At 37.3% G+C, this 21,701-nt stretch overlaps 1 protein-coding gene across 1 annotated transcript in view; it reads left to right on the top strand.

Moving 5' to 3' along the window:
- Positions 1-15,871, top strand: part of LOC137243720 (uncharacterized) — a 76,504-nt gene extending 60,633 nt beyond the window's left edge. The window contains exons 2-4 of the mRNA XM_067771707.1: positions 8,961-9,162; positions 10,086-14,056; positions 14,143-15,871. Of these exons, the coding sequence (XP_067627808.1) occupies positions 13,521-14,056; positions 14,143-15,616 (2,010 nt within the window). The 5' untranslated portion in view covers positions 8,961-9,162; positions 10,086-13,520 and the 3' untranslated portion in view covers positions 15,617-15,871. The remainder of the gene's footprint in view (positions 1-8,960; positions 9,163-10,085; positions 14,057-14,142) is intronic.
- The last annotated feature ends 5,830 nt before the right edge of the window (positions 15,872-21,701 follow it).

Genomic DNA, 21,701 nt, shown 5'->3' with positions numbered 1-21,701 from the left:
AATTTCGGGATCATTTTAGGACCCTAGCAGGTTATCAGCTCATTTAGTTCTTTTTTTGCTCTATTACAAAAATAAAATACATTAGACAGAAAACATTTTTTAACAGATAACTTGATAAGCAGGCTAACGTGAACGGCCCATATATTTCATTTTCCCCTTGCGGACGGGACCGCGGGCAAAGGCTAGTAATAATATAACACTAATATAATAAGAAATTTCTATAGAAATGTCATTTTAAAAAGCGGCGTAAATATTTTGTATCTTTCATCATTAAGGGCATTGACATTTTAATTACTCACTTCTATCCAAAAATTTACTCAAGATTAAATGGGCTTAGTGAACAAAAAAATTTCCTTTCTAGAATAGCTTTAATTTGTTTTTATTATTCAAATCACTGGAATCTATTTTTATTTATTTTTCATTCACACGACCCAATTACGCAAGAAAGGGTGGACCGATTCGAATGAAATTTGGCACACGTGTAGCAAATAGCCTAAAGTATCTACTAGCTATTTGTTTTTGAAAAGAGGGGGGGAGGGGTTTCACGCCCCTTAGGAATAAATAAATAAATAAATGTAAGGCGCGATAACCTCCGAAGAGATCTAAGGCCGAGCTTCTCTTCCAATTTGTGTCGTGCTCCTCTTGATTTTCCCCACAAATTGGCCGAACGGGACCTACATGTTTTATGCCGACTCCCAACGGCATCCGCAAGGTAGGTGAGTTTTCACTGAGAGCTTTTCATGGCAGAAATACACCCGGAGCGCTTGCCAAACACTGCCGAGGGGCGACTCCGCTTAGAAAAGTTTTCTTCTAATTCTAATCTTATTTCTAAAATTTTGATGTTGCTTTGCCCGGGGTTTGAACCCAGGGCATACGGTGTGGTAGGCGGAGCACGCTACCATCAAACCACGGTGGTCGCCCCTTAGGAATAGTTATAATTTAATTATATTTTTTCGTCTTTGTGACTGAATCACACCAGAACGGATTTTGATGAAATTTGGAACAAATAGATAATAGTCTACTGGCTAAAAACTTTTCGAAAATGGAAAGGGGGAGGTCCCACGCCCCCTTTTAACAATTACTTTTTAAGAATTTTTACACATTATAACTTAAAGTATACTGACCTTCACCAATATTACAAACTCAATGGGTCATATAAGTCGAGGGCTTACAAATTGAGCAGTGACACCCTCCGTCGCCCCCCTCTCACCCACTGGTGAGTTATGGTTATAACTCGAAATATATTTTCACCTAGATCAATAATTTTTGGTATCTATTAACATGCTTTTATAATTAGCTTCAACGTATTTGCAATTCCGTGGGGGTCATTTAGTGACTTTTTCTGTATTATTTCGGGATCATTTGGGGACTCTTCCGGCATCATTTCGTAAGTTTTTTTGCGTGATTGGGTAGTGTGAATGAAAAATAAATAAAAACAGATTCCAGGAATTTGAACAATAAAAACAAATTAAAGCTATTATAGAAAGGAAATTTTTTTGTTCACAAAACCCATTTAATCTTGAGTAAATGTTTGGCTAGATGTGTGGAATTAAAATTTCAATGCATTAATAATGAAAAATACAAAATATTTATACAGCTTTTTAAAATGACATTTCTATAGAAATTTCTTATTGTTTTACATAGCTTTATATTTTTACTAGTCTTTACCCGCGGTCCCGACCGCAAGGAGAAAATAAAATATATGGGGTATTCACGTTAGCCTGTTTACCAATTTATCTGTTTAAAAAATTGTTTCTGTCTAATATATTTTATTTTTTAATAGAGTACAAAAAAGAACTAAATGAGCTGATAACCTGTTAGGGCCTCCAAATGATCCCGAAGTTATCCAGAAAAAGCCACGAAATGACCCCGACAGTATCGCGGACGGATCCCGAAAACTGGCTGGGATTTCCTGGACCCTCCAAATAGTCCGTTGGTTTCTTATAAACATTTTCATTCTTTGCTCACGTTATCTATTTCGAGATTTATTCCATTAAAAAAAAGTATATAGAAAATAAACCACCTTGATTCAATAGGCGATTATGCAATTTGAAAAACAGAAAAAACAAAGCTTTTAGTTGTTTCAAATTAAGCCAGAGGGAAAATGACTACTAATTTCGAGCGGTTTTGTAAAAATTTTGACTGCCTTCATAATTTCTTATTTAAAGAGTATATATTTAATGTTGAATCAGGACTTAAATCTAATCCCTCTTATTTCTGGCATTATATAAATTCTAAAAGGAAGACCAATGGTTTTCCAACTAATTTTACGTATAATGGTAAGGTCTCTGATAAGACACACGACTCTTGCAACTTGTTTGCTGAATTTTTCCAGGGAGTGTACGAGTTTGAAAAGGTTTAAACATTCAAAAATAAAATATTTGCTCACTTTTGGATTCAGATAGTAATTGTCTTTATTAAAAGAAATTCTTTCCCTTTTATACATAATTTCTTAACCTATACATTCATAATTATTCTAATACTTAGGAACTAAAAATATGTAGATTTGTATATATGTAGATTTGTATTAATGGTATGCATATATGTAGATTTGTATTAATGGTATGCATATGTGTAGATTTGTATTAATGGTATGCAAAGTCAGCAGATTGATATTTATATGAACCATGTAAAATTTTTGTATGTGAATATTTGGGTAATTCACATTAACAAAGTAAACAATATAAATTAGTTGTGTGTAAATATTTTGGTGACAAACCAACATTGACGATCGGCAAGTGTATTGACCGGGGTGAGTGACTGAGCAAAAAATAGTACGGTGTGAACTGACAAGGGTTTCATATTCGGCATTCCATTGATGTTGGCTTACCAATGTGTTGGGCCAATGTAATTTATGTCGCATAATATTGTAATATGATCATGCTATGACTGCGCGTGGTCGGTTCACAAAAATGCATTGGCATAGAAGTTCATGATGCGTAATGCCGCAAATGTATTGCATAGGTGCGCATGACGCATAATGCTACACCATCCGCCTTAGAAAAAAGGGCTTATATAATTGTGTGAACAATTGTGTAAGACTCTTTGTTTGAGTTTTGAATGTTTTGGTAACTTGATATGAAAGTGAAAGAGTTTGTGTACTTTGTTTCTAATATGCTGACCTTGATACTTTTATTATTTTTACATTTTATTATTATTTTTTTTTTAACAATATTTTGTACAATTTTTTTTTCAAACTTTTAAATTTAACAATTATTTTACTTATTTTATTTATTTTACTTATTTTCCATATTTTGCTTATTTTACATATTTTACACAGCCGGATTTTAAATGTATCGACCCACCTAAAATCCGCTTGTTTCTAGAAGTTTTCATTAAATAACCGAGTAAATTGGAATGCTTATTTTACGATTATTTGCTTTAAATTATCAAAAGGTGTTTCAAATGTGTTTAAGCCTATTATTATGAATTATTAATTCCTTATCTGAATTTTTCCTATTACTAGTTTCTTCTCTATGTGGTATTAAAGTAAAATTGTTAGTTTTGTCAATTTTCTTTACCTTATACCTTCCTTTATATCTACTGTCTAGCTTATGGCTAGCTTCTTCTCTAACTAATAGATAATTAGTTGAGGATCGCACTGCGACCATTAATCTATTGTGTCTCTAACTAATACTAGATCACCTATTTTTATTTCCGTACTGGTGCTACTTTTATCATAACTAACTTTTTGTTTTTCTTTAGCTTCTTTCACTAACTTTCTAGCTCTTTGTTGTGCTATTTGAAGTATATATTTAACTTCCTTATCATATGCTTCGTGATTATACACTGGGCTTATTTTATTCTCATCTAGGAATTCGTATGTCGGTGGATTTTTCGCAAATATAAGCTGGCAAGGGCAATACCCGTGTACGGTCGATGGGGTCGTGTTGTAGCAGTACGCGAAATACTTGAGGTATTCATCCCAATCATCTTTGTCACTGGATATGTATGAACGTACATATTCGTTGAACGTTCTATGACTGCGTTCTACGGTGCCCAAAGTTTGAGCATGGTATGGTGTTGAGGTTTTATGCTCAATTTTTAACAGTTTGCATAGTTCTTCGAATAAGCAATTTTTGTATTCGGTTCCCATGTCTGTTAGGATTGTTTTCATGCAACCATAAATCAGAATGAAGTGCTCGAATACAGCTTTAGGAACTGTTATCGCGTGTTTGCTCGGAACTGGAATTGCTACCAAATATTTGGTGAGATCGCATAAGATGGTCACTGCGTATTCGCTTCCATTTACCGATTTCGGTAATGGTCCGACCGTATCGATCTGTACTATATCAAAAGCCTTCGGAAATGTCTCCGTTATTGTCATTGGCTCTTTTATATGCTTACTTATTTTATTTTTCTTGCAGCGGATGCAGTTATTTACGTATTTCCTTATGTCACCTCGCATATTTTTCCAGCTATAGCTCTGTTTGATTTTCTTTATCATGCGATTTATTCCTGGGTGGCCACCACTAATAGGATCGTCATGATATTTCTGCAGAATTTCTTTAATTTTCCCGGGATTAGTTACGTACATAACCTCTGGGGTTAGTGTAATTGTTAGTTTCTTGAGAACCCTATTTCCTGTTTCAATAAATTTGCCTACTCGAGTATAATTACTTTTATACAATTTGTCCCCTAAGGACAACTGTATCTTTTCAATTCCTAAATTGGCGGCTTCTTTTTCAAGCCTGATAAAGAATTGTCCTAAGTCAATTTTATCATCTACAAATAGGTTGCTTGTATTCATAGTGCTAAAATTTTTATTTCCCTTTTTGAAATATAATTTCGGAGGATTGAAAATGAGCCTGACATGTCTTATTACTTCAAATTTATTTAGCGCTTCATATATTTTGGGGTTTCTCTTTCTTCAGTTTTTATATTATTTTTGATATCTTTAGCTGCTGATCTTCTAACTCAAGTCTCACTTTTGTTAACTTAGATGAAGGGCTCTTCATCGAGAAAAGGTATGTTAAAGGACGATGGTCGGTTTTAATTAGGAATTTTCTGCCATAAACATATGGTCTGAAAAAGGTTATGGCCTAATGGATTGCTGCTAACGCTTTTTCTATTGTTGCTTTGTTTGTTTCACCTTTTGTGAATGATCTAGAAGCGTAAGCAATTGGTTGTTTGCCATCGTGTTCTTGGCTGAGGACTGCTCCGCAAGCATACCAACTATCGTCTGTTGTTATGCAGAATTCTTTATTGAAGTCGGGGTATTGCAAAAGTTTTGAGCTGATTTATGCTTCCTTTAAGTAGACAAAAGCTTTTTGACATTCTTCTGTCCAGTCGAAGGAAACATTCTTTTTGCAAAGCCTAGTTAATTTTCTTGAGTACTCTGCGAAATTCGGTACAAATCTTCTGTAATAGTTGCAGAACGCTACGAACCTTTTAACTTCATCTGCTGTTTTTGGTGTTGGGTAGTTTTGAACTGTTTCAAATTTGCTTGGGTCAGGTAGTATTCCCTTGCTTGTGCATTTATGTCCTAAATAAATTATTTCTTCACTGAAAAATAGGCATTTATCTGGATGTCATTTTAAATTGTATTTCCTACAAGTCGAGAAAACATCTTTTAAATTTTTCAGCATGTGTTTTTCTGAACACCCTAGTTCAACTAAATCATCCATATAGAGAAATGCTTGGGATAGTTTGAGGCCCGCAAATGCTACTGTCATCATTCTTTGGAATGAACTTGGTGCTACTTTTAATCCATAGGGTAGTCTTTTGAATCTATATGTACCATTTTCTGCTGTGAATGAGGTTATATCTCTAGAGTCTGGGTGTAATTCTATTTGATGAAAACTTGACATAAGGTCTAGGCATGAAAAATATTTTGCTCTTCCAAGTTGGTATAAAATATCATCAATTCTTGTAAGTGAGAATTTGTCCGCTGCTAGTTTTTTGTTTACTTGTCTGTAGTCCACTACCAGTCTCCATCTCTTTTCTGTATTACCTGGTAGTGATTTTTTAGGTACTAGTAAATTTGGACTGTTGTACTCTGATATTGAAGGTTCTATAATGTCATCCTCAATCAATTTGTTAACCTGTTTACCTATTTCTCCTTTTTGTGTCTCGGGTAATCTATAGTTTTTTATATAGACTGGTGTGTCATATTTTATGTGTAGTTTTTGTTTATAAAAATTACTAGTGGAAATTGGTTCTGTTTCTAGTGCAAATATATCTATGAATTCTGTGCATAATGGAGTTAATTGTGAACTGACAAATTTTAGGAACTTTTTGGTTAATCTTTTTAATTTTTCTGTGTCATTACTTTGTTTGTTGTGTGTTTTTGTTTTAATTAAATTATAGTCATCTAAGTTTTCAGTATGTATTTTGTAATTTTGAATAGTTGTATTTTTATGTGTGGTGTTAATAATTCTGACGAAAATTTGATCCTTATTGGTGATTGTGTTTGCTACACAAATGCCTTCAGCCAGTTGTTGGTGGGGTATGGAGATGGATTTATTATCAGTGTTTACTGTTACCTGTCTAATGACTTCAGATCTAGCAGGGATTGTAATTGTGTTAGCAGTTAGGTAACTTGTTCGATACATTGTGATGGTTTGGGGAAAATCATATGGTCTTAGGATTAGTTTATCCTCTGTTTTGCCATAATCTAGAATACAATTATATTTCTTTATACAATCCAAACCTATTATTCCATCGCACGGTATTGGAAAGTCGTCTTCTACGACGTGAAATTTATGATAAATTAGAAAGTCATCGCTTTTAAATCATCTTTGATTGTGCCTAATGTACTGGTTATACCTTGACCAATGCACTTTAAGTCTGTCATTTGTTTTGTATTTATTTTTTCATGATTAGTTATTTGATTCTTTTTAATTATGGAGATATCTGCTCCAGTGTCTACTAAAAAATTTGAAATTGAGTTATTTAAAGACGTTTTTGTAGATATATAACTATTTAAGTGTAGGTTCAGTACACATATTTCCCTATCTACTGATTTTGAAGTGGAGTGTCTTGGTTTTCCTGCTGATTATAGCTACGTACATTGCGTGTCTGATTGCGAGTTTGATTATAGGATCTATCTTGGTTTTGCAATCTTCCTTGAGGATTATTATTATTGTTAGTATTCGCTCTAAAGTTATTGTTATATCTTGGCTGTGGTCTAAATCTCCTACCTCGGTAACCTGTTAGCTGTTAACTTGGTAACCTCCACGAAAATTACTTCGGTACTGGTTTTGTTGACGTATATTTAGAATTGTGTTCAAGCTGACTGAGATTTCCGAGCAGCTGTTTGTGAACTTTGAGATTGCGTCGTTCATTGTTGTGAACGTTCCCGCCTGCATAATCATTTTCACTTTTTCGTTTGAGCATTATTTGACTGCTGCTTGAGTATCATATCTCGTTGCCAAGTCTGGGTTTAATCCGTCCGAGATATAAGCTCCTTCCAATGACCTAGTTATCTTTTCTATTTCTGTAGTATACTGGTTTGCAGTTTTGCTGCGCTGTTAGATATTTAGTAGTTTTGATGTCAAAACCTCTACTGATTCGCCTTTTATTGCTGTTCTCAATTTTAATTTAATTTGTTCAATAGTAGTCTCGTTGCTAATAAAATTTCTTGCAGTGCCTTTTAGCTTGGTCTTTATCATGGTTATCGCTAAGGTTTCATGATTAATTAAATTTTTTTTTTTTAATTTTATTTATATTTTTCGAAAAGTCAAAAACAACAATGGTTCTTACTGACTAAAACGAATAACTAATCCTGGCTCCAACACAGAGTTAAGTAAATTAAGAAAAAAAGACTTTGGATAAGAAAAATCAAGCATAATAGAATTCGAGATCTCATTAAGTTCACGTAGAGAGCGCGACAATGGAGCATTTATCGCATAGTTAGTAGACTTATGTTTAATATAAAAGGGGTTATGAGAACGAAGAGACCTCGTTGGAATAAGAAAATGAATCGCGTGCAGTAAAGAGGAGCAATCAATATCTCCATTAACAACTCCGAAATGAAAGACAAGGAAAGGGTTGACCTTCTGAGCTCTAATGGTTCCAAATTAATTAGCAGCAAGCGGGAATGATAAGAAGGGACTGGGTCTGAGAAATGTATGGATCTTATTGGTCTAAGATATCAAGGGCATCTAAGAAACTATGCAAATTTTCAGGCTTGCCATCAAACTCTGGCAGCACTGATGAGGCAGTTTTGATAAATTCTACTACTGTTTGTGCCATTGTAACTTTTATGAGTGGTGTATGCAGTGGTTTATGTTCTTCCCCTGATGAAGTTTGACTCAAAAGAGCTGAAGGGGTACGGTTTCTTGACGGTTCGGTTAGAACGGAGTTAAAGTCAATTTGGATATTTTCTTCTATCGTAGTTGGTATGGGAATTTCAATGTTATATCTTGCTAATGAAAAAATTTGGTAAGCTTCTTTTTGGTGATCGTTAGTATGTGATTTACTTTACTGATCAATTCTTTTACAACATTTAGAGCTTCTAATATTATATTTAAATGTTTTGCTATCGTTTCTGTGTTTATGGTAATATTCTTGTTTATGCACTTGTATGATTTATGGGCTTTTAATTTTTCTTCTATTAATTTATCATGGATTTCTTGCCATGTATTCATCTCTATTTGAAATTTCCTTTAAACTCTTTGTACATTACTTAATTGTCTCAATTTGTTTTTTATGTAATTTTTTACTAAAATTGCAATTGCGACAATCAAAAATGTAGTTACACAAACAAAAATAGTTAACCATTTATCAGAAATTTCTTCTTTACTTTCTATACTCGCTTTCGGTTCATGCTTGACCAATGTATTTTCAAGGTTGTTTTCGCTATTTTTCTTATCAACTTGGTATCCTGCGATACCTATTAGTATACCATTTAATAAGGTTTCCACCATGCCATGTTTAAAAATTATTATTTTTTTTTTTATTTATTTATTTATTTATCAACCATCATACGTGTCATTGCACGATACGAAACAAGATAGCATCACTGCAACTTGACGAAATACCAGGCAAAACTGTATGCCATATAAGCGGAAATTTTCAGTACAATATAGTCAGTGCACCGGGCAAGGCACCAATTTTGAAACACCACACCCCACCAAACACACAGCCACACAGCCATACAAACACAACGTTAACCACAACGTCAAGCAACAACACAATAAGAAGTGAATTGTCAAATCAGTAATTGTATTTTAATACTTGTACTCAATTTACAAATAAATAAATGTTTTAATGTTAAATTTAAATCGTTCGTTCGCCGCCGACATAAAAGTTTTCAAAATTGCCTTGCAGCCCGCTGCCATTTTGTGATTTCATCTTGTCGCCTTTTTCGTCATCGTCTTGTTCACATACTTGTGATTGCGCGCAGGCATGCTTAACCAACGAAACGATATCATTTCGTTACGATAATCAACGTTAATAAACGAAACGAAGTCATTTCGTTTCGTTTTTTAACGTTAAGATCGTCAAATTAACGAAATGATTTCGTTTCGTTTTCTGCCATATCAAAACGAAATCAAATCGTTTATGTTGATTATTAATTTCAAACTATGCTGGCAAAGCTGATTGATGGCGCAGTCATTAAAGTTGAAAGCATTAGCCAAGCTGATTGCAACTTTTCTCATGAATTTTGACAGTACGAACATTTCTCAGAGTATTTTTGACATTACCACCAACGAATTACACAAACAAATTACATAGAGTTTGTGTGTGTATGTGCGCTCGTTGTTGCCACCTTACGGCTTCACCATGGCTATAGCATTGCCAGCACAATTCAAACATAAAGTATCACGTTTTTGTTAACGTTTTTAACGTTAACGAAAGCTTTTCGTTTCGGTTAAAAACGAGATACAATTTATCTTGATAATTTCTTTATCGATAATATTTCGAAGTGTTTCAACGGAAACGGTGGAAATTTTTTGATAAACGATTAGCTTAACGTTAAGGTGCATCCCTGATTGCGCGCTTGCAAATTTAATTTTGTCATTTACAAATAATTAAATAACGATCGGATGTGACTTGAAATATCTGGCATACATACATATCGCTGTTTAAACATTTGCGTGGTTAACAAATACATATATGGTGAAATAACAAATATTTAGAATTTGCCAGAAACCCACTACCATTTGTGAGTGTGTGTGTCCAAGTATACATATGTACATAGTGTGCCGCTATTCGGAAGTCTGAACTTTGTCGCAAATTTTATTGGAAGATCACCGTACGGACGGTAAAATCAGAAGATATTACGGACAGTTACATATGTACATAAAATATTGGCAAGTATTGCATTTTTTTTTGGTTGTCGAAAAATTTACAAGTTCCCAAGCATATATGTAAGGCAGAGTAAGCGAAAAAAATAATCAGCAAGTTTAATTCAGAGTAAGCGGACAAACAATAAGTGCACGCAAGTTTATGCAGAGTATGCAAAGCGCAGCCATTATATACAAATTATTTTAATATTTCTTCGAATACTTTGCATCATATTTTAAACTATTTCTGTGGTCTTTTATTCTAAAAATCGTATACGTTTTGCCATACAACGATGAACACCAGATATAGAAATAGAAATACTAGTGCAAGTGAGCATGAGGAAAGCCATTCCGACTCTGATGCAGATGCCACCACCGTAAATGTTGGAGCACATAGCTCTGCAACACAACCGCAAGCAACCATTGGTGGTGACGCGATAGCATCTTTGGTAGCCAGTATCGCAACCCTAAATGCCAGTGTACAAGGGTTACGGAGCGAAATAAATAATAGCCAATCTGAGGTCCAACAGTTACGGGCGCGAATGGAATAAAATATCGCTAACGCAGTAACGTCTGAGGTGCAGCAGCCAGCTGCACAGTCGCCACACTCAGTACCAGATTTGCCTCTGCCAATAGCACTGCCGCCAACGTCGTTGCCAAGAAGCGCATTCCAATTTGTAGAGGGTTCAGCAGCCAGGCTTAATCCGTTGCCAACATTTGACGGTAATCCCGACGATTGGCCGTTATTTCTGGCAAATTTTAATGATACTACGGCAGAGTTTGGGTACAATAACAGGCAAAACCTCATGCGGTTACAAAAGGCTCTGCAAGGTAATGCCAAACGCTCAGTTACATCGATGCTCATTTACCCTGACGACGTGCCCAAAGTAATTAAGGAGTTGGAATTTAATTTCGGCCGTCAGGATTTGTTAATACGTGCACAGCTACAAAAAGTCCAACAGTTTCCGACCATTCACGACAACCGCCTAGATCATTTACTGAAATTTTCGAATCGAGTGCGCAACATATCAGCGTTTTTTAAATCAGCAAAGTGTGAACACCATTTGATGAACCCAAATCTTTTGGATCAACTTATATCGAAGCTGCCATTGTCGAAGCAGTTCGAATGGAGCAAACACGCCGCCAACATTTCTCCATTTCCAACTGTGGAAACATTTGCCAATTGGTTGAGCGATCTAGCCAAGGTCGTGTCAATCATGCCTGGTGTAGCCGATAATTCGCTTCGCAATAGTCAGCCGCTTTCCTCATCGTGGCGCCAAAATGTAAACGCCAATCGTCAACCTACCTCGGGCGGAGGAGCAACGCGTCGTGTCTTGCACAGTAGTGAGGGGCAGCATAAGTGTCCATGCTGCAGCCAGGCCCATGTTATCACGAGTTGCCGTAAATTTAATTAGACTGTGCAGGTAAGTGGTCTTTTGTAAAACAACAACGTATGTGTTTTGGTTGTCTTCAAAAGGGTCATGGTTTGTCTAATTGTGGCCGTCGCAAAGTGTGTGCCATAAATGATTGTGTTCGTATGCACCATCAGCTATTACATCAAGGTGAACAAACGCCACCAAGGCCCACTTCTGATCGAGAGCACATTCTGAACTGTCGAAGCATTTACGAGTCTAGTCTTTTTAAAATATTGCCAGTCATTCTGTCAGGCCCGCATGGTAGTATGGAGGTTTACGCCATATGCGACGAGGGGTCCTCTGTGACACTCATTGAAGATGAGGTCGCCACGAAATTGGGGTTAAGAGGTCGAGCCAATTCCTTAACCTTGCAATGGTATGGTGACAGCCAAACAACCGAGCCTTCAAGAACTGTATTTTGCGATATCAGAGGGGTAAGCAGTCGACAGAGCTATCAGCTCAAAAACTTACATACGATCAAACGACTGAATTTGCCTACACAGTCGTTTAACAAATCGATGCATCCACATATACAAACGCTGCAAGTGCATAACTACACGGACGTACAACCAGTCTTGCTACTTGGACTGGACAATTGCTACATAAGCGTACCTAGCCAAACAGTCGCCGCCAGATACGACCAACCAGTTGCCGTCAATACAAAGTTAGGTTGGGTCGTGTACAGACCACTTCGCGAGGAGATGACGACCACTCCAAAGGTGTTGCACATCCGTCAGTCAGACACTATGGGCCAGCTCAATAAATTAGTGGAGGAGTACTTTTCTGTTGAAAATTTTGGGGTCAATTGTAAGATCGCCTTAGTATAAAGTTGGCTTGCTTTGGCGTGAAGAGAGGGCCAATCTTCCGTCTAGCTATGCAATGGCCAAGCAAAGTTTGCTCAATATTGAGTCACGCATGTTAAGAGATCCAGATTATGGCAGTCGGTACAAAATGGAAATGGAAAAATATTTAGAAAAGGGCTACGCAAAACTACGAACACCAGAGGAAGCCGCCAGGAAGGACCAACGACTTGGTATCTCCCGCATTTTGGTGTAATTAACCCGCATAAGCCAAAAAAACTGCGTATTGTTTTCGATGCAGCCGCAACTACGAACGCCGTCTCTTTGAATTCAGTCTTGCTAAAAGGTCCGGAGCAAGCTCAACCACTACAGGCTATAATCCACAAATTTCGCCAAGGAATAGTTGCCGTCGCTGGTGACATCCAGGAGATGTTTTCTCAAGTGCGAATCAGAGACGCCGATCGGGATGCCCAGCGATTTCTATGGCGAGATGGAAATCAGAACGAGCCGATCCGTACATATAGAATGCAAACAATGATTTTCGGAGCAATTTTCTCACCATGTTGTGCTGAGCATATTAAAAGTACTAACGCCGTCAAGTGCCAGTCAACGATGCCCAGAGGTGTGCGGGCAGTCGTTGAAAGCACGTATGTCGACGATCTGGTTATAAGTTACAACAGCATCGAAGAAGCCGTCCATGTTACTAAACAAGCCATTGAAATTAACGCCGCCGCTGGCTTTAAACTACGCAATTTCGTTTCCAACAACAAATATGTCGAGCCAAATTTAAACAATGGTATTGCTGCCAGCAACGAGGTAATAAAGATGGAGCGTCACGCAACAATGGAGAAAGTATTAGGTATGTTTTGGAACACCGCTAACGACATCCTAGAATTTAATTTCAGATTCCATAAAATTGCCCACGACGTTCTCGATGGTACACGATCGCCCACCAAGCGCGAGTTATTGGCCGTTGCCATGTCAATGTTCGATCCGTTTGGTCTTTTGGCGAACATAACAATAAGCCTTAAGTTACTTGTGCAGTCGTTGTGGAAGTTGCATGTTACTCCATTATGTTGCCAGCAGCAGAAAACATACAGTTGCATATTTTCGTTGACGCCAGTCCCTGCGCGTATGCCGCTGTTGCATATCTACGCGTATACAAAGGCCATAAAGTTGTAGTTAGGTTGGTGTGTGCAAAGTCAAGGTGTGCACCACTGAAGGGCATGACAATCCCGCGATTGGAGTTGCAAGCCGCAGTTTTGGGTTGCCGTCTCAAGGAGTCGCTCGAACGCTGCCATGATTTTCGAGCGCATAGTACAACATTTTGGAGCGATTCCAAAACCGCCATACTCTGGATTCGCTTTACAAATCGAAACTATAAACAGTTCGTCGCATTTCGTGTTACCGAAATTTTGAGTTTTACAACTGCAAATCAGTGGCGCTGGATTCCCACCGCTTTCATCGTAGCAGATGAAGCAACACGATCACGTACATCGTTTGAGTGTGAACCAAAATTAAGATGGTTCATGGGCCCTGAATTTCTATATCAAGATGAGTCACATTGGCCTAAACAAATCGCAGAGTTGTCGTCTGATCATTGTGCCTTGTAAGAGTCGGCAAAACGAGTCATGATGCTGTCAAATTTAGAGAAGTATCCTATATTTTTTTACTAATTTTTTGTCTTTTTTAAAGATTGTCAGAACGGTCGCCTGGGTTTTTCGATTTCGCTATAATGCCAGAGCTGATACTCGTCGAAGAGCTTTCCGACGCTGAAAATGTAATCCTTCGAAGAGTTCAGTCCGAGTCTTTCGCTGAAGAGATCAACGCCATTGAAAAAAATAAATGTCTGTCCAAATCCAGTGCGATATATCAACTCACGCCATTTTTAGATGTCGATAGTCTGCTCAAAGTCAATGGCAGAATCGACGCCGCATATTGCCTACCAGTCACAGCTAGACGCCCAGTTATTCTACCACATTATCATCAAGTTACACGACTTATAATGAAACAATATCACTGCCGTGTACACCATCAAAACGATTCGCTTACCATAAATGAAATGAGACAAAGGTTTTGGGTAACCCGTGCGCGCGCTTTACTCAAGTCAATCAAGAAGGAGTGTCCGAAGTGCATCTTTAACAACGCCAAACCCGCAACACCACGAATGGGTCAGTTGTCGAGTGATCGACTTACGCCATATGTCCGCCCTTTTTCCTATTCTGGGGTTGATTACTGCGGTCCCTTTTTTGTAACAATAGGGCGAAGAAAAGAAAAACGATGGGTGGCACTATTCACCTGCTTAACTATGAGGGCAGTGCATTTAGAGGTAGCAGACGAGCTATCAACTGACGCATTTATTTTGTGCCTGCGAAATTTTGTAAACAGACGAGGGGTGCCAATTAAAATTCGGAGTGATAATGGCACAAATTTTGTTGGAGCGCAAAGGGAGTTGAAGCAAGAAGAAAGTTTATTTGATTTCAAAGGTATTGAGGGCGAGATGTCACAACGTAATATACAATGGGTTAATTGTCCTGCGAATCCGCCTGAAGGCGGTTGCTGGGAGCGCCTCGTCCAGTGCGTCAAGCGTTTATTACAGCGTGTGTTACTACAAGAAGCACCGCGACTTGAAACCTTTCGGAGCGTTCTAATAGAGGCGGAGAATATCGTTAATAGTCGTCCATTGACTGAGTTGCCAATTACGCCACATGAAGACGAGCCGTTAACTCCGAACCACTTCTTGTTAGGATGCCTCAATTCCACTCAAATGCCCAGCCAAGCCGAAGAGAAAACGTGTCTACGAAAGCAGTGGCGCATAGCGAAAAACTTAAAGGATCGTCTTTGGAAGAGGTGGACCGTCGAGTATTTGCCACAGTTACTCCGCCGTTCTAAATGGAGAGCGGAAGTACCACCACTTAAACCGGGGCAATTAGTAATTGTTTGCGATTCTGCCCGACCAAGAAGCCAATGGGAACGAGGTAGGATAACTGAGGTGTTCGTAGCTAAAGATGGGCAAGTTAGAACTGCCGCAGTTAGTACCAGCTCCGGGGTAATTCGTCGCCCAACAAGCAAGCTAGCCGCTTTAGAGGTAGTGAATCCCCCAGAGGATTCACCGGGGAGTGGGATGTCATTGCACGATTCGAAACAAGATGGCATCACTGCAACTTAACGAAAGACCAGGCAAAACTGTATGCCATATAAACGGAAATTTTCAGTACAATATAGTCAGTGCAGCGGGCAAGGCACCAATTTTGAAACACCACACCCCACCAAACACACAGCCACACAGCCATACAAACACAACGTTAACCACAACGTCAAGCAACAACACAATAAGAAGTGAATTGTCAAATCAGTAATTGTATTTTAATACTTGTACTCAATTTACAAATAAAGAAATGTTTTAATGTTAAATTTAAATCGTTCGTTCGCCGCCGACAATATGACTTACTTACTTACTTACTTAATTGGCGCTTAACCGTCTAAACGGTTATGGCCGTCCAACAAGGCACGCCAGTCGCTCCTTCGCTCCGCCAACCGCTGCCAATTGGTTACACCAAGGGATTTTAAATCGTTTTCCACCTGGTCCTTCCAACGGAGTGGGGGCCGCCCTCTACCTCTGCTTCCATAGGCGGGTTCCGATAGAAACACTTTCTTGGCCGGAGCATCATCTTTCATTCGCATAACATGGCCTGGCCAGCGCAGCCGCTGCGTTTTAATTCGCTGGACTATGTTGATGTCTGCGTATAGCTCGTACAGCTCATCATTAAATCTTCTTCGGTACTCGCCATCGCCAACGCGTAGAGGTCCATAAATCTTTCGAAGAACTTTTCTCTCGAACACTCCCAAAGCCGCTTCATCTGCTGTTGTCATGGTCCATGCTATAGCAGGATGGATACGATAAGTGACTTGTAGAGTATGATTTTCGTTCGCCGCCGAGAAAGGACTTTACTTTTCAATTGCCTACCTAGTCCAAAGTAGCATTTATTGGCAAGATTGATTCATCGCTGGATTTCAGTGCTGATGTTGTTGCAAGTGTTGATGCTGGTTCCCAAATAAACGAAGTCTTCTACTATTTCGAAATTATGGCTGCCAACAGTAGCGTGGTTGCCAAGGCGCATATGCGCTGACTCTTTGCTCGATGACAGCTGGTACTTCGTTTTGTCCTCATTCACCATCAAACCCATCCTTACCGCTTCTCTTTCAAGTTTGGAGTAAGCAGTAAGTAGTAATCATAATACGCTTTAATTCTAAAATTTATAATTTTGTATTTTTAAAAATTTATTTTTCGTTTGGGAAGACCACTCGTAACATCATAGCTGTTTCTTCTTCCCTTGTTGTAGGGTTTTTAACATCTTATATTGTAGGTTCCCTAGTCATTCCTATTGTCTTCCAAAATGATTTTAACCATTTCAGTTGTTTTTCGTAGTCTACCTTTCCTTTATCTATAATTATTTTATCTTCCCATGCAATGGGGTGTTCCCAGTATTTAGCTGGCATTCCAATTTACTCAAACAATTCTTTAATTTTTAACAATGTTTAAAAAGATTCTTTTTTATACTCAGTTGAGCAGAGCTCACAGAGTATATTAAGTTTGATTGGATAACGGTTGGTTGTACATATATAAAGGAATCGAGATAGATATAGACTTCCATATATCAAAATAATCAGGATCGAAAAAAAATTTGATTGAGCCATGTCCGTCCGTCCGTCCGTTAACACGATAACTTGAGTACATTTTGAGGTATCTTGATGAAATTTGGTATGTAGGTTCCAGAGCACTCATCTCAGATCGCTATTTAAAATGAACGATATCGGACTATAACCACGCCCACTTTTTCGATATCGAAAATTTCGAAAAACCGAAAAAGTGCGATAATTCATTACAGAAGACAGCTAAAGCGACGAAGCCTGGTAGATGTGTTGAACTTATGACGCAGAATAGAAAATTAGTAAAATTTTGGACAATGGGCGTCGCACCGCCCACTTTTAAAAGAAGGTAATTTAAAACTTTTGCAAGCTGTAATTTGGCAGTCGTTGAAGATATCATGATGAAATTTGGCAGGAACTTTACTCCTATTACTATATGTACGCTTACTAAAAATTAGCAAAATCGGAGAAGGACCACGCCCACTTTTAAAAAAAAAATTTTTTTTAAATTAAAAATTTAACAAAAAATTTAATATCTTTACAGTATATAAGTAAATTATGTCAACATTCAACTCCAGTAATGATATTGTGCAACAAAATACAAAAATAAAAGAAAATTTCAAAATGGGCGTGGTTCCGCCCTTTTTCATTTAATTTGTCTAGGATACTTTTAACGCCATAAGTCGAACAAAAATTAACCAATCCTTTTGAAATTTGGTAGGGGCATAGATTTTATGACGTTAACTGTTTTCTGTGAAAATGGGCGAAATCGGTTGATGCCACGCCCAGTTTTTATACACAGTCGTCCGTCTGTCCTTCCGCATGGCCGTTAACACGATAACTTGAGCAAAAATCGACATATCTTTAATGAACGTAGTTCACGTGCTTACTTGAACTCACTTTATCTTGGTATGAAAAATGAACGAAATCCGACTATGACCACGCCCACTTTTTCGATATCGAAAATTACGAAAAATTAAAAAATGCCATAATTCTATACCAAATACGAAAAAAGGGATGAAACCTGGTAAGGTAATTGGATTGTTTTATTGACGCGAAATATAACTTTAGAAAAAACTTTATAAAATTGTTGTGACACCTACGATATTAAGTAGAAGAAAATGAAAAAGTTCTGCACGGCGAAATAAAAAACCTTTAAAATCTTGGCAGGTATTACATACATATGTATATAAATAAATTAGCGGTATCCAACAGATGATGTTCTGGGTCACCCTGGTCCACATTTTGGTCGATATCTGGAAAACGCCTTCACATATACAACTACAACCACTCCCTTTTAAAACTCCTACTAATACCTTTAATTTGATACCCATATCGTACAAACTCATTCTAGAGTCACCCCTGGTCCACCTTTATGGCGATATCTCGAAAAGGCGTCCACCTATAGAACTAAGCCCCACGCCCTTTTAAAATACTCATTAACACCTTTCATTTGATACCCATATTGCACAAACGAATTCTAGAGTCACCCCTGGCCCACCTTTATGGCGATATCTCGAAACGGCGTCCACCTATGGAACTAAGGATTACTCCCTTTTAAAATACTCATTAACACCTTTCTTTTGATACCCATATTGTACAAACAAATTCTAGGGTGGCCCTGCTCCACCTTTATGGCGATATCTCGAAACGGCGTCCATCTATGGAACTAAGGATTACTCCCTTTTAAAATACTCATTAACACCTTTCTTTTGATACCCATATTGTACAAACAAATTTTAGGGTCACCCTTGGTCCACCTTTATGGCGATATCTCGAAAATGCGATCACTTATACAACAACCACCACTCCCTTTTAAAACCCTCATTAATACCTTTAATTTGATACCCATATCGTACAAACACATTCTAGAGTCACCCCTGGTCCACCTTTATGGCGATATTTCGAAACGGCATCCACCTATAGAACTAAGGCCCACTCCCTTTAAAATACTCATTAACACCATTCGTTTGATGCCCATATTGTACAAACAAATTCTAGGGTCACCCCTGGTCCACCTTTGTGGCGATATCTCGAAACGGCTTCCACCTATGGAACTAAGGATTACTCCCTTTTAAAATACTCATTAACACCTTTCATTTGATACCCATATCGTACAAACGCATTCTAGGGTCAACCCTGATCCACCTTTATGTCTATATCCCTAAATGGCGTCAACCTATAGAACTATGGCCCACTCCCTCATAAAATACTCTTTAATGCCTTTCATTTGATACACTTGTCATACAAACACATTCCAGGGTTTCCCTAGATTCATTTTCCTGCATGGTTATTTTCCCTTATGTTGTCACCATAGCTCTCAACTGAGTATCTAATGTTCGGTTACACCCGAACTTAACCTTCCTTGCTTGTTTTTCTTTAAGTCTTTACATATATATATTTTTTGTTTTTAATATCTCCTAGTGTACAAAAAAAAATTCTAGGCAAAAGTATAATATTAGTTGCCTTGTTGCCGATTTATATTACACTTCTTTATGCTCGCCGGCATTCCCGTCAATTGTGATATTTGTTCATTCGAGCACCCGTCAATAACTCCTTCGTTTTGTCCATTATACTTTTTGCCACAGTTTTATTAAATAATAATAATTGCCTTTTAAGGTGGGTTTCTTCTTCTTCAGTATTATATTTTCCAAGCGGTTTTTTCTTCAAGCACATTTCTCTATATTGTGGAAGTACGTTTAGTAGATTTTCTATTTTTTTTTAAACTTGGCAGGACCTTTCACATCTTTAGTCAGATCTGTCAGGATCTTTTCCTCCAGCAAGATCTTCAGCAATTTTGCCAATTTCTGAACAAGCTGGCAGGATTTTCCTCCAACTAGATTGTTTAGCAGTTTTGCCAAGTTAATCTAGTTTGGCAGGATCGCCATGAAAAGGTTTAAATATTCAAAAATAAAATATTTCCCACTTTGGGAGTCAGATAGTAATTGTCTTTATTAAAAGAAATTCTTTCCCTTTTATACATAATTTCTTAACCTATACATTCATAATTATTCTAATACTTACGAACTAAAAATATGTAGATTTGTATATATGTAGATTTGTATTAATGGTATTTATATGAACCATGTAAAATTTTTGTATGTGAATATTTGGGTAATTCATATTAACAAAGTAAACAATGTAAATTAGTTGTGTGTAAATATTTTGGTGACAAACCAACATTGACGATCGGCAAGTGTATTGACCGGGGTGAGTGACTGAGGAAAAAATAGTAAGGTGTGAACTGACAAGGGTTTCATATTCGGCATTCCATTGATGTTGGCTTACCGCTGTGTTGGGTCAATGTAATTTATGTCGCATAATATTGTAATATGATTATGCTATGACTGCGTGTGGTCGGTTCACAAAAATGCATTGGCATAGAAGTTCATGATGCGTAATGCCGCAATTGTATTGCATAGGTGGGCATGACGCATAATGCTACAAGTTGTGTGACAACCAATCTCTTCCTCGGTTTCCGTCACCACCTTTACCACAAATATCGGAATGTGTCGTTGACAGTAATGACGTTTCCCGTGCGATATCTGAGCTTAAATACCAAATAAATTCGGATAGTGAGGGTTTTTGCCCTGCCTTTTTCAGGTGCAGTGAAATAACGCCCAAAAGAAATAACTCCCATGAAATAACTCCCAATGAAATAAGTCCCAATAAAAATTAAATAACTCCCAACTTTCATAAATGAAATAACTCCCAAAGAAGGAAATGAAATAACTCCCAATATTTGCCAATTATTTCAGAATGAAACCACAAGTCCCAAAAAAAAAAAATGAAATAACTCCCAAATGAAATAAGTCCCAAAAAAATTAAATAAATCCCAAATCAAAATTTGAAATGGTATCTTTATACTATATAATCAGTTACAATGAGATTTGAAAAATACAGCAAACTATTATGTACATATGTAAAAGTTACAATTACAAGAAAACTTGAATAGTGTCGTCGAAGTAAACGTAATTTATTTTAAAAAATCGCATTTTTTTTTATGAAATTAACATAATTTATTAGAAGTAAAAAATAAAAGGAACAAGTCTGCGTAGAACACCTTTCTGCATAGGCGGCGTAGTACGCCCTTCTGCGTAGAAGAACATCACCGTGGCGGTAGCCACGGTTATACCACACACCCGGACTTGGCATAGCGTAACCGAGGGTTATTTTTTATAAGCGCGGCCGAAGGCCACTTATGCAGAAAGTTGTTCTACGCAGAATTACTGTGCATCACGCAATTTTTTATTCCAAATTTTCTATTTTTTGTAAAATAGAGTTCAATGAAAAAGGTCCATTTTCCTCGTTGGTACTATTTAAAAATTTTTCATTCGTTCGAACAATTTAAAAAGCATCTGGTACCACCAAGCAAGCAGTGAATTAGATAAAATGGACGTATGCTTGTTTTCGCGGAAAGTAAACAAATAAATCGTTAAATTTTACAATAATAAACAAATTTAAACAAATGAGAATACCTGATTTTGGTTTTATAAACATTATAAAGTGTACTTATGTATAAAATACTTGTGAAAGTGTTCGTATGTAGATAAAAAGTGATAGTTATACCATGGTAACTTTAACTACTAATTACTAGCAAATTG

Source organism: Eurosta solidaginis, chromosome 3 (genome assembly GCF_040869045.1).
Source record: "Eurosta solidaginis isolate ZX-2024a chromosome 3, ASM4086904v1, whole genome shotgun sequence".
Taxonomy (NCBI): Eukaryota; Metazoa; Arthropoda; class Insecta; order Diptera; family Tephritidae; genus Eurosta; species Eurosta solidaginis.
Note: the sequence above shows the minus strand (reverse complement) of the source record. Positions and strands in the feature narration are given on the sequence as shown.